Here is a 14001-nt window from a genome sequence, read left to right as displayed (position 1 = left end):
GAGGCTTAAGTGAAAGGTAACATAAAGGAATGTTAACAGCCCAACAGCATTCACTCATCCTCACAATAACACAAAGTCACTTAAAAGGAAAAAAAAAGATCTGTGCTTGGGTCCGCTTGTTGGTTTTGATCCTCGACTAGCCAGAAGGTCAGGAAGTCATGGTCCAAGAAAATGTTTGGTTTGTTCCTTTTAGGTTTATCCTATACACATAAAAAAATTTACACAGATGAAGGAGACCTCACGGTTGGATGGAAGGATGGCCTTCTTGTTTAACAAGCACAGCTATTAGTAGATGACCTCATAGACAGTTGCCTTCTTATCTCCTGATCCCGTCACAATGTACTTATCATCAATGGAGATGTCACAGCTCAGCACAGAGGATGATTCTTTTGACTGTCGGGGGAATAAAAGATGCAAGAAAAAGTATAAAAAGGGTGAGAAAGATGAAGGCTACGCAGACACACGACTTTCTTGTTATTGTAAAGACACAGAAGGTTGTTGAATTCACAATAGATGCAAAAGTTCAGTCATACAGACTGTTGTATTTTCATTAGGAAAGTAATTTCATCCAAGGAATACCCAAGAATGACTTGTTAAGAGTTCTTATTTTTCTTTATTAAAAATAAGAAATAAAACCCCTACTTGCGTGTTTTTTGTTTTTAATCGAGTAATTCATTCAGTCCAGTTTATTTATTCCCATAATTGATTCTCACCTGCTTCACTTTCCCACCTGCTGCATCACCTGTTCTTCCCTGTTCCTCTCATATGTTTTCATTCATCTAATCAGCCCCATCAGCAGGCTACTCCCAGTCTCACATTACCTAGCGCTTTAGCTCTTTGGTGTTCTGCTGCTCAATTCCGTTTTGCACCAGATTAGTCCCAATGTATGTCTTTTTTTAGAAATAACGGTAAGTGCCCAGGATTCTGCATCAGCTGCTCCCTGTGCTTGTTTTTTTATAACCTTGAATCTCCTTGTGTGACTAAAGCTCATCTTTTGCTTTTTACCATCTGTCTTTTGTGTCATACTCTTGGGTCCTCTATATAGAACCCTGATAGCTAAACTTTACAATCAGTGAGCAAAAGCAGTGTTTGATATCTCTACCTGGGTTATTTCTCTAAAATCCATAACTCTTGGCTATTACTCTGTGCTGCACTTGGCCTCTCAGTTGCCTTTCATCCATGGTTGTGTTCTTGCCCACTTACCTGGAATATGCTGGCTCCATATGGGGTTCTCCATGCATTTAGCAGATTGTCTTTTCCTGTACTTACAAACCACTTCCCTGCAGAGGATCGACAACTGCATTAGGCTACGGCAACGAAAAACGCTTTAAATCTTTAAAAGCCAAAGTAAATTATTTAAGTGAAGGTTAATTTGCTCGCTCAGGTGCTAAACCATTATCTCATCGTTAACATCTCAAGACCTGGCACATATATTCATTTCATGTTGCAAAATACTGGTGACAACAGAATCATCTCAATAAAGTTGTTTATGCTTACCACAGTGCGCAAATCTGAGTGACAGCACACAGCTTTCATGCAGGTGGAGCTGGTATTTGTCAGGTTTGGTGACATGCAACACCTCCACATTACTGTTCTCCATCCCAACTGCCAGCCACTCTCCCGTTGGACAGTATCCCAGTGAGAAGATCTGCAACCAACACCAACATACCCATTTTAATGACAGCTATGTCTCCCTATATTCTGTGTAAATAATACTCAGTATATCTCTTATATTAGGGTAAGGTATGCATCTGTCTATTGGAGGTGGGCACAGATAGATGTTCCAAAAATATGTCATAGTCCTATACCTCAACCTTTTACATTACAAAGAGGTAGATGAATAGTTAAGTCCTCATTGTTTTTTAAAAATCCCTTTTTTACACCATGGAAGAGCAAAATGCATGCACAGGATACAACTGATAGCTGTAAAAACTGGTAAACCATTACTTCTTTTCTCTGTCAAATGGTTCCAGATTTGCTCAAGCTGTAGCAGGGGGGAGTGGGGCTAGACCTGACATTACTGGAAATCCTAAGAACTCTATCAGCCATGACTGTCCTCTCTGAGCTCTCTTTACTGCACACTCACCTCCTCATGTGCACACTGAAATGGCTCTATTCAGGAAAATTGCAGTAATGGTCTATTATTGCTGCTTTTCTACTCACAAGGGGGAAAAAAACTAAATTCTACCTGCACATATTATTAGTGTTAAAAGTATTTGAGGACAGGGCTCAGCCGGGCTTTTAGTGTGGGTTAAATGTTCTGAACTGAGCTTGTAAATGACTGCAATAAATCAAAACCCGAGACAGTAATCACACAAACTGCAAATGGCAGTGACTTGTCCTGGGGTGCACAATTTTCATCTGTGACATTTTACCACCAAATAATAATAGACGTCCGTGCAAAACCCACATTTCTGAACCCTGAACAAACACCTGAAAGCTGCCGGAGGAGTGGAACAAATTCCACACTGCTTCATTATGATCGCTCCCAATAGTCACGTGGTGCAGTACGTGTATAAATGTGTACCTGAGAGGTGAAGTCGTGCTGTTGCAGCTGGCGTCCCTCTCTCAGGTCCCAGGACCGGACAGTGTTATCCAGACCTCCGGTCCAAAGCTTGGTCCCATCATTAGAAATGTCTATGCAGCTGGCTCCATCTGTGTGGCCCTGGAACTGCCTGCAGAGAAACAGACAAACCCATAACTAACAATACTGTTTTTCTTTCAAGTTGGCTTGACATCAACCAGATCAGCATCTTGACTAAACTAATGGGTAGCCAACATGTGATGCTGTTTTGGTTTAATAGCAGGTTCTTTTTTTTTTTTTTCTTTCAGCATAATTCAATAACCTTAAATTACATTCCCCAGTTCTTTACCTAACCAGAGTCTGGTTGTTAAGATCCCAGACGGCAATGTTTCCATCAGAGCAGCAGGAAAAGCAGACTTTGGAATCCGGGCTGATGGCCAGAGCATAACATGCAGGTGCAGACGAAGTTAATTCCGCTTTGATCCGAGGAGTCGGTGTAGCCAAATCCCAGATTGATAAAGTACTCGCTTCTCCCCCAACGATAAGAGTTCGTCCATCAGGAAGTAGCCGACAGGATCGAATGTAGTTATCCCTGTTCTGATGTGCCAAAAGAGAACTGTCATTGAAATGTATACATGCAAGCAACTAGTGGCTGTGGTATTCTAAAAGTATGTTACATGAGGACCAATGTGTTGCACTCACAAGGCAGTCCAGCTGGGAAACAGGGGTCTTGTTGCCCGGGTGACTGATATCCCACACCTTGACACAGCCCTTGCCGCCGGTATAAACGTGACGTGTAGGGTTACTGATGGTAACGGCACACACCACCTCCCCGTGGGTGAGAGTATTGATCTGTCTAGCATGGCGCGGGATGCCAGGGCCGATCAGTGCATCCGGAGGAAAAGGCACAGGCTGCATTTGTCCGTCAGCGCTCACATGAAAGGAATAAGCTCTGAAGCAAAATAAAAGGGTCGTGTGAGGTGATAAAGGGTGATGAGAGAAAAGTAAGAAAACATAAGCAGAAGGGAATATATGTGTGTTTGTGTGAACTTTCTCAGTATGATTATGCCATTTAAGAAAGACTAAAAAAGACTTACGGTTTTCCACCAGGAATGCCCGACAGGTTAGGAGGAAGTCCAGGAACACGTATGTGGTGGTGAGGATCAAATCCTACCTAAAGAACACAAGAGTGAGACGTTTTTAAAATATACAAAAATGCTTAAACAAATAGAAGACTCGAATGAAGTCAGGTGTGCAGGGCAGGAAGGCATTTATAGTGACGTGACAGGAAAGGAAGTGTGTTTTTACATCCAGCGACCTCATTTATAAAATTAACAAACGATCAGTTTTAATCCCAGCTATGACTCAAGCAGAAACCAAGCGCAAGTAGGTGTTTTTAAAAAACACTCTGATGTGGAAATTATTTTCTCTCTCAGAAAAGTCTAGACTTAACCTAAGTGATTTTCCCACTGTTTATGTTGGGTCATTACAGATACCCAGTAGGAATTAATTGCCAGACATCAAGGTGTTTTGAATTAACAGGAGGATTAAAATTAATTAAGAGAAGGACTTTTTTTATAAATAGCATGTCAAATTAGAAACAAGTGCCCTCGCCTGTTCTTGCATTATTGGAAAATCCTGGTAAGTGTGCTCTAGAGGCAGGAGATTTTTCAATGGCTGCGATTACTTTTTTTTTGTGAATCATGATATGTGGTTATAATAACGTCAGAAACAGTTCAGTCTTTATGCTCTACCTTGTCCACACTCCTTAGCTGCAGGTTTTGCTTTGCTCATCAACTCATTAGTTGAGTAAATACCACATGTTGCCCTGCTTCAACCTCCTCAACCATCGCCATGAACAGTTTTCATTTCTTTTTTTGCACAATATTTTTAAGCATTTTCCTACTAATTGAACATAAGCATACCATTGGGATTAATCTTAAAACTAATTAAAAGTTGAAATACTAAATGCATTTTTTTTGAATGAAGTTGTACTCCTAAATTACCTTGAAGTAAATTTCCAATCAAAATTTTTGGTACAAGATACATGCCAGCATTTCAAAGCAGATTTAAGCAACAGTCAACTGAAAAATAATAATAAAATCCTGGTGAGACCACCATTTTTAGCTTTTATTCTAATTCAGTTTAGTTTTTAATCTCTCAAAAACGCTTGCATAGTTTCAGTGGGGATGGTAGTTAACGGTACTGTGTTTACCTGCTACCTGGTGAAAGATTGTCATGACACAGAGAATATTTGTTCATACATGGTTACCATTTTAGGACAGTTTCTCATTTCACACCTGACATAAACGGTTGAAAATACAGTCGTAAAAACGCACCTAAATAGAATAACTTGCAAAAAATTGACTAATTATTAGAATCCCCAAACATCACAATATTAGTTGTTTTCCACTAAATCATTTTTGTCTTTAAAGTACCGTACATTTTTAACATTGACAGAATAGTTAGCTAATGTTTACGTCTGCTGTCTGCACGCATCTGTGAGTGTTCAGGTACCACTTGTGTGCGTCCGTAGGCTGCCACAGCGGCCGCGGCCACTGCACTCATCTGTGGGGAAATGTTATGCAAGCCAGTGTAGGCTGCTCCTGTTCCACTCAGCTCTCCATTCATACCAGGGTGAGGAACCATTCCGAATGGGCCAGGGTACGAGCAGGGCACTGCCAGGGGTGTGCGAAGACCAGGAGCTACAAAACAAGACAGCCAGATTGGGACGCAAACATCTATCTTTTTCAACTGTGGTGTACAAAGGTTATTTTTTTTGCTTTAAAGCAAAGGTTTAGTCTTAAATACAGAGATTTTTGTTAAGCTAGTCTATGGTAATAGGCTTTTTTTTAAGTTTTCAAAAACATATACTTATGTATTTGCACTGAGTCATATCCACCATCTGACAGATGCAGGCAGAGATGTTTTATGTTATGCTTGCAACACTTACTCAGTGCCTCAACTCCTGATGATTTACTGGGTGCAGACCTCAGGCCTGTGGTGGAGGCACTGCTGGGTGTGGGGGCTTCAGAGCGGGATGTGGGAGTGCTGGACTTGGACACGGGAGTTGTTGACTTCTCATTCTACCAGAAAAATTAAAAAAGAAAGATTTCTACATACAGAAGGGTTTCAGAGGTGAAAGACATGGAAATAATGCTTTTTTTTCCAAATATAATAACAGTGCAGGAGCATTCATGCGTCAGTTTATTCTAAGACTCATTAAATTGATATTCTATAAAAATGTCAAATAGTGTCCTTTATCTCTTGGATTTTATCTTACATCTTTCATGTGGTTTACAGTATGCCAGATTTACTATTTGATCATTTTTACAGAAGCAAATAAGCATTGTTTAACCCTTTATTTAGAGGGTTTCTTGAAAGAAGTTAAATGAAAAGGAGGCTACACAAATGACTCACCATATTAATATCTTTAGACTTGGAGGAAGGTGTGCTGCTTGAAGAAGCAATTGAGGAAGGGCTCAGTGGTGGGTCTTTCTTCAACAGGCGACTTTTGTCCAACCCATTCTCCCGAGGAGAGTGTGCAGGACTTCCTCGGGGAGACACTGGATCCTGTAAGCATTAAACCGAAACAATTCACATTTTCTCAACAGGTAACACACAGGATGGTAGACTGGTAGTGTGCAGGTAATATTTTGTACCTCGTTGGAGACGTCGACAACCAAGTTGTCATCACTCTTTTCTCCATCACTTTCCTGGGTCAAACACAAACAAGGACCATACAAAGGTAAATAAAATAGACCTCCCAGAATGTAGATTTGAGAATAGGCAACAAGCAAATTATTCTTTGTTGAAAAGTGTGTGTGCTCATGTCTGTGTCCACTTTTTTTTTTTACATTTATTTAAATTAATTTATTATATGAACACAAATCAGAATCAGTTTATTGAACTCAACACCTAATAACAAATTCATGTACAAGCAAGTAGTTCCCTCATTGTGAGAGAAGACCATAAAATAGTGTAATAATATATTTTAGCAGAAGAAGTCTGAGGCCACACCCCACATGTGTTATATTTGCTGATGGGCATCATTAGGTACACATTGCTAATACTGGGTTGGACTCTTCTGCCTTTAGAACTGATGTAATGGTTCATGAAATAGACTCAAAAAGGTGCTAAAAATATTCCTCAGAGATTTGGGTCAATGTTGACATGATAGCAACAAACAGTTGTTAGCTGTACGTCCATGATGTGAATCTCCACCACGTCAAATGGCCATTTGATTACAGTGAACTCACTGTCATGAAGAAAACACTTTGATCTGAGCTTTGTGGCATGGTATATTATCCTACTGGAAGCAGCGAGAGGATGGGTACACTCTAGTCATAAATGGATAGACACGGTCAACAACAATACCAAGGTAAGCTGTTTAACCCATTAAAACCAATGGGGGCATCAAACTTTTAGATCAAACTACCGTAACTCTTGAACCAATCAGAAAATTCCAGTGGTTGCTGAAAGCAGCAACTCTGTGCTTTACAGTAATCCCATGCGGGGCGCCACAAATAACACAGAAAACAGGAAAAACAAAGCAATAAAATGAACCCAAATCCCTGATAAGATGTCTGTTTTCTGTAGAGCACCATCAAACCACTCACTCTGTCTTGTTTCAACCAAACTTCAATGGTGCTGCGACGCGTGGGATTACCGTAATGACCCTAATATCACTGAAAAGCGCATAGTCCTTGCTTTTGGAAAGCAACTGTTACCTGTCTAACACCAGTGACAGGTTAGGCTTTAGAGGGTTAAACAATGCCTATTTGCTACTGAAGGGGCAGAGTTTGCCAAGAAAACATTAACCAAATACCATTACACTAACAGCAGCCTGAAACATTAATACAAGGTGGAATGGGTCAATGCTTTCACATCATTGGTGCCATATTCTGACCCTGCCATTCAAATGTTGCGACTCATAAGACAAGCAAACATGCCCGGTTTAGACTTCAGCGGGTCATCTTGACCATGTCTGCATGTTACTGACTTGTAATTGGTTGATCAGATATTTGAATTAACATGCAGCTGAGCAGTTGTACCTAACAAAGCGGCTAAAGGTGGCATTTGTGGGGTGGTAAGGTTTGAAACAGGTATGGTTGGTATATAACATGATGTGAGTGAGGGGTGTTCCATGTGTACAGCATGTGACTTGCCTGCCTGAACTAGCTCACAGGCTACACGCCATTTGTTAAATATACTGGTCAAAATGGATTCACTAGAAGCATCCCAGTGGGTCATCTGACTGAGTTACAGGCATCATCCTTGGTTCAAAGACCTTTGGTGCGCCATGTTTCTACAAGTCTCTAGCATCTCTCCTAATCTCATCTCTGAAATAAAGAACAAATAATCTCAGTTTACTTCATTTAGACAAAAAAGTGTAGTTACTGTAGATATGACAGTACAGGGCCATGTAATCACAAGAGAACTGAATAATTGAGCTCTCCCTGTCCCTAATCCTTTCTAATGAGCTTGATAATAAATCTTCTCCGCAGCTCAAAAACTATTCATTTTAGCATATTCACTCACATAGCGTGTGGAGGTCAGCTCCTTATCATCTGTCTTCTGTTTTTTGCTGTCAGAGGAATAATCGCTTGAACTTCGATGCTTCTCTCCAGTTCGAAAATTGGCTGATGGAGAGACAGATGAGCTCTGGAAGAAAAAAACAACCATTTACTTAACTGAAGCTGATTAAAACTGATCTTTTTTGTTTGTAAAGTACATAAACCCTGCACTGGAAAATCATAATAAAATCAGAAATCAGGCAGAATCAGACAAGAACAGGCCCGTTTTCTAGCTCAAACATGTGTGGAAAATAGCTATTAGAGCAACGGTTTTTGCTATAGAAAATCATTCATTTCCATTGACATTGAATTCCAGAAACACATATAACTCAAACTTGTGCTAATAGCAACAAAACACACTTCCGGACAGAAGGAAAATTAATATAAAATTACATTTGTTTGTATTCAACAAAAACATACATTTAAAGATTAGGTTACATTTTCTGGGATGTGAAACCCAAACCAAATGGACACAGAAAGAATCATCCAAGCTCCACTGAAGAAGATGTGATTATCAAAGGCAAAAAAAGTTGAGATAAATTACTAATCTTCCCCAGGACAGACTGATAGGAAATATGTACGCTGCAGCTTTTACCGCTAGAAGAAACTTGGAATGTGTTGAGAGCCGTGCGGTCAGTCAACAATCTGAGCAAAAAGACAAAGCTGAGCGGTGCAGACACAACGTACGCCGCGGCTAGATTTCTGTATCGCTTTTAAAATATCCCCTGGCTGTCAAAACAATTTCCTTTTTACTGTATCACACAATACAAAAGCAGCACTGCAGCCTTGACAGTTTGACTACAACATCGCAGCTTTACGGGGAGGGCTTGGCTGACGTCTCTCTTTCTTAATCAAATATGGCATCTTTTAAATACCATTACTGAAGGATTAATCTTCTTTGAGAAGCAAGGATCAAAATAAGGTCAGCTAAACATTTCCCCTCCAGCTCTGCCTGCCTCTGCTGATCTCTCTCTCTCTCTCTCTCACTCACTCATTGGGAGGTCCTTCTTACCCAGCAGACGATGGACAGAGAAGAAAAATAAAGCAGGACCTTTAGCTCGACCTTTCCACTAACTCACGCTTGTAACCTTTCCGCTGCCCTTTGCCGTGCTGCAAGTGTTGATGACAAAGATTCTGTGGGGGAGGAGTGAGGGGTTCACTGTGTGTGTGTGTGTCTGTGTGCGTGAGTGTGCTGCTCAGGCAGCACTTGTACCTGTTTACATTTTAGTACTCCATATGTGCAAACAGTGTTAAGGAGTCAGTGTGTGTACAGGTGTGTGTCTCGTCTTGAGTGAGACGAGGCAAACTGAGCCCCTGACTCTGTGTCGCTCTATTTCCAGACTGATTAGATTAATTAGCCTGCAAATTAGCTCTTTCAAAAACATCAAAGCAAATTAATTCTGCCGCAGAGACAAATGAAGGCGCTGCCGACAGCACGAGCATTATGAACGTGAGGACCTCTGAGGTGTGGTTGAGTGAGAGTATTCATTTTCATTCACATCATAATTATATTTGCCTCCCATTTCAAATTGATTCTGCAGGTCCTGATAATGATATCTGCAACCTCGAGTGTTTTGTATTTTTCAGCTTTACAAACAGTCTCGCTCCCTAGTGTCTCTCGGGTAATTAGGAGCACGGACGTCCAGGATGAGGTTACTATGCCGTTGTTAGGCATTGTAAATTTATGTTCAGCGTGGATGTTTGGGGTGCATCACAGGGTTATAAAAATAGAGTTCAAATCCAGTTCAAATGCAGTCTGACACTGAGAAGTTGCTGCACCTGAGTCTGACACCTTTTCCAAAAAATCTAACTTTGTCTGTCTTCCGCTTCTAGTCTTCCACTGGGAGCAACAGGTCAATTTTGAGGGGTTTCTGGTGTAGCCAGTGGACACACAAGACTTTAGGTACAGTAAAGGTAATAAAAAGACTAAGCTTTTTCAAGATTGCATTTGAGCAAATGTATTTTTTCTTTTGCTCTCCACAGAGACTGTTTAACTAGATGCAACCAAATCCTGCTCAAGATTAGAGCTACAAGCAGACGACCAGATGGAAGCCAGAAAGGTTCCAGGTGCCAAAAATCATACATTTTACTTACAAACTGCATATTTATAAGAAGATATGTTTTTATAGAGATTACACACAGAGCCACTTGTTCAATCAAATTATTGCCAAACTTTATCACAGAAAATACTAAATAGCATGCTATCTGAAAATCCTGTGTCATCAACATGCACAAAAACACAGAACTTCCCCATGTGCAGCATGAAAAATGTGTGTAAATGTGTAAATCCTCTCATATTGTTCTCCAAAGAAACAACTTCTTTGTTCAGAGACATTTTAGCGATAATCACATTGCCCAAGTAAGTCCAATTTATCTAGATCTAAGGGTAGATTTACCTCACAAAGTGTCCATATTTGTGCTATAAATTCAAAACCAGCCTTTCAGTTTTAAACTATTTAAACTACAAGGAACGTTCTTGTTCTCTGAAGTCATCAGCAAATTTGCACAGATCGAAGAATTGCGAATTTATAAACGAATATGTCTTTTTCTATGCTGGACCACAGGGGGCTCTGCACAAATGATTTCTGTAAAAACCCCAAATCTTTAGAACTCTGGCTTGATGTAATTTTGTCTAATAGTTCTCTCACTCTGCTCAGCTCAATTTGTCACTTATTATTCTGCAGCCAACACAGCATGGGAAGCCAGACTGCACATTGTATGCAGAGCTTTTAAAGAGCATCCCGGCATAAACAAAGACAAGCAGACTGCATCTGTACAGCTTGTTTACCAGCGACAAAATTCAACACAAAAAGCATAGAAAGAGAAGACCACTGTAGCGATCGCACAAACTACAAGCTGCACTGCATTTATACTTCAACAGGTGATTAACTGTAAAGGTCAGTCTAAACTTGAAAGCGACCTCATTAGAAATGTATTGCTCCTGTTTCTTTTAAAAAGAAGACAAAAACAATCCCGCAGACAGACAAAGATGGTTACAATGTTACTATGTGATTCTACGCGTCTAATTTGACTTAAGGTGATTAAAAAAAAGAAAACCTGTTTGTGAGAATTGGCATTTCAGAAATGACTTTAAAAAAAGCCACAAACACTAAAAATACAGAATTAAAATAAAATTGTCATTGACCACTGATCCAGCAATTAATGTGTACTCATAATCAGGTCTGTGAAGTTGTAGTCCTTGAACACACCATAAAGTAACTGCATAACTGACTGCCTGTACTGCCGTCTATACACACATAAGCACACACACAAGTAGCGTTTACATTCACGTAGCTTTATCAGTGTGTGAGGTGCTAACGCCAAGGACATTAAGGCACAGATGTCCATGCAATTCACACACACTGTACTCTGTGGACTGTTGCCAAGGCAACTGCAGACCACTGACAAGGGGCTTATTGGTTTCATGAAGTGACTGTTGGCCGCCATGTCAAAGAGCAGCTCTGCATGTGTGTGTGTGTGTGTGTGTTCTCACAGGGCACTAATGAAAGGCATCCATCATTCTGGCCTCTCTCTATCTTTATCAAAGCGTTCTTGTGACCTCACACTCACACACACACACTGCTAATCTCTCCCATCATGGTGCCTACACCTCTGAGCGTATGTGCATGTGCATTCAGGTGTGTTTGAACATGTGTGTGTGTGTGTGGAGGAGGAGAAAACTACATGGGGGGCAAGAGATAACAAACATACCTCCAGTTAGAGCATTCCTCCTGTTTCCGCCTACTCCAAAACACCAAAGAACACACACACACACACACACACACACACATGCACAGGCTTCTAAACTCATGCATGTTTGTGTAAAAGTGTGTGCGCTCAGGCTGCTGGTATAAAGAAATGCTAATCTGCTCATTGAGTATTCAACAAACCAAATGTTTGCCTTGGGAAAAATGCTGCGCTTAAGGGACTAATTACTACAAGCGCTGGATAGAACAGTGATCTGTTGCGCTGCCTCTTTCTGCTCCCTCCTTCCTTCACTAACCATACTGTGCTTTTTCCCCCCCACTTTCTTCTCTGCTCACCTTGGGGTTTCTCTTTCACACCGTTTTGTTTTTTTCTTCCCGAGCTGTTACCAGTTTCCCATATCTGATATTTTTATTACACACAAAGCACAAGTGAAGAATATGAAAATGACAATAAGATCAGAAGCTTATAATGTTTTCTTTAAGCCTTAGTGTGGTCATTTTCATTTCCAATTACATTGACAAGCATAAAATAAAATTTCATAATAGGACATTTGTGTGAACATCCATCCATTCTTTTTCTTAACCACTTATCCAATTAAGGGTGGCAGGAGGGCTGGAACCTATCCCAGCTGTCATTTGGCAAGCGGCAGGATGCACCCCGAACATGTCGCCAGTCCAACATGTTCGGAGCTTTGTGGGAACATATTAACAATATCATTTTACAGTAATGTTTTAAATCAAATACTACATGTGTAAATATTTAGGATCTTGGAAATGTCACAGAACTGTTTTCAGTTTGATGGCTGTCTCTAACAGTCTCTTTTACATAAACACAGACGTGCACATAGACATCCTTAAAGCCAACATCAAGATTTCATCACAGACAGGCTTTTTGTGTGCGTTATGAATAAAAATCAAAACCTGTCTATCCTTTTATATCAACAAAAAAAAAAATAATTCAAAGTACAAAATGACACAGAGAAGTTGAGCGAGCAGAAGTGAAGCTATGCTCTAAACATGTCTTTTTTTCCTTTTTTAACAAAGGGAATAAAGAAAGGAAGGACTTACCTTGACTGAGTCTCTGTCTGAGAGGGCGGAGGGCATGAGATAGAAAAAAAGAATGACAGATTCAATGTCTGAAGCACAAGAACACACTGGCAAACACACAAACACACACACTGCTGCATATAACAGATACATACAGATACAAAAAGAGAGCTAATGGCGAATTTATGATGTTTTTGATGAAGATACTGGGGAATTTCATTACTGTTTATGGATCTTGAGGGGTACTATTAGAGTACTACTGCAAATAAATAGCACTTACACCTCTTTTCCAAATTAACAGATAAATCTCTTACAGTTTTGCTCTCAATTAACCATTCACGCACGCTTTCACACATTGATAGTGACAGGGGTGTCTTTGAAAGCAGACCTCTACACATTGGAAACTCTAAGTTCATTATTTTGCCCAAGGCACTTCGACAAATGGACAGGAGCAGCTGCAGATTAATCAATCAACCTAACTTGCTCTAAATCCTAATTGCAAAGTTTTGGAGAACCTTTTGAGGATTCAGATAAAGTAAGAAGTGGAAACCTCCGTTTTTCGGCTTTAAGACTTGTGTGCTGATGTTTGCAACTTTATTGGGGCAGAACTCAGCACACTGGTAACACTAAGGCTCCGTCCACACTCACTCTCCGTTTTTGCCACCCGTCCACACTGAGACTGTTTTCGCTGATGGAAAATGCAGCGTTTTGAGAACGCTCTTGAAAACGCATACATTTGGAAACGGTGCTCTCGCGTCGCAAAAACGCAGACTTTCTAAAACGATGAGGCATGTTAGTCATCTTAGTTTAACTGGTCGCAGCCATGCGACCAGTTAAACTAAGATAGCGGAGGGCATTATACAGCAGTTGTTTTGTTTGCTCTGAATTTTGACAGCCCTATTAATATCAGTTTGTATATGCTCCAGGTGGCTTTTCTTCAAATTCTTTAACTCTCACTCGATTTTGCAACTTTGTACTTTTGTGTCACTCGCAGCAACAACTCGGTGCTTTTCCTCAACATTTTGCCGCGATGTTTCACAGAACCGGAAAGTAAATAAGCGGCAGACTAAATGAGGCAGGTCGAATCTTCTTGAGTTTCATGCATGCACGGTAGTGGAACGTAAGCATTTTCGGCCATTTGTGGATG

At 40.4% G+C, this 14001-nt stretch overlaps 1 protein-coding gene across 4 annotated transcripts in view; it reads right to left on the bottom strand.

The window, feature by feature from the left end:
• Positions 1–271: 271 nt before the first annotated feature.
• The window catches only part of LOC102294648 (transducin-like enhancer protein 4), a 40682-nt gene continuing 26952 nt past the window's right edge, over positions 272–14001 (bottom strand). For all 4 annotated transcript variants that reach the window (XM_005924492.3, XM_005924491.3, XM_014334278.2 and 1 more), the window contains 13 exons: positions 12876–12892; positions 8066–8188; positions 6187–6240; positions 5945–6097; positions 5478–5610; positions 5042–5229; positions 3622–3698; positions 3227–3476; positions 2874–3121; positions 2528–2675; positions 1498–1648; positions 1204–1280; positions 272–393 (listed from right to left, as the gene is read on the bottom strand). In XM_005924492.3, the coding sequence (XP_005924554.1) occupies positions 286–393; positions 1204–1280; positions 1498–1648; positions 2528–2675; positions 2874–3121; positions 3227–3476; positions 3622–3698; positions 5042–5229; positions 5478–5610; positions 5945–6097; positions 6187–6240; positions 8066–8188; positions 12876–12892 (1727 nt within the window). In that variant the 3' untranslated portion in view covers positions 272–285. The remainder of the gene's footprint in view (positions 394–1203; positions 1281–1497; positions 1649–2527; positions 2676–2873; positions 3122–3226; positions 3477–3621; positions 3699–5041; positions 5230–5477; positions 5611–5944; positions 6098–6186; positions 6241–8065; positions 8189–12875; positions 12893–14001) is intronic.

This window comes from Haplochromis burtoni, unplaced genomic scaffold (genome assembly GCF_018398535.1).
Source record: "Haplochromis burtoni strain Fernald_Lab_line unplaced genomic scaffold, NCSU_Asbu1 Contig_54, whole genome shotgun sequence".
Classification (NCBI taxonomy): domain Eukaryota; kingdom Metazoa; phylum Chordata; class Actinopteri; order Cichliformes; family Cichlidae; genus Haplochromis; species Haplochromis burtoni.
Note: the sequence above shows the minus strand (reverse complement) of the source record. Positions and strands in the feature narration are given on the sequence as shown.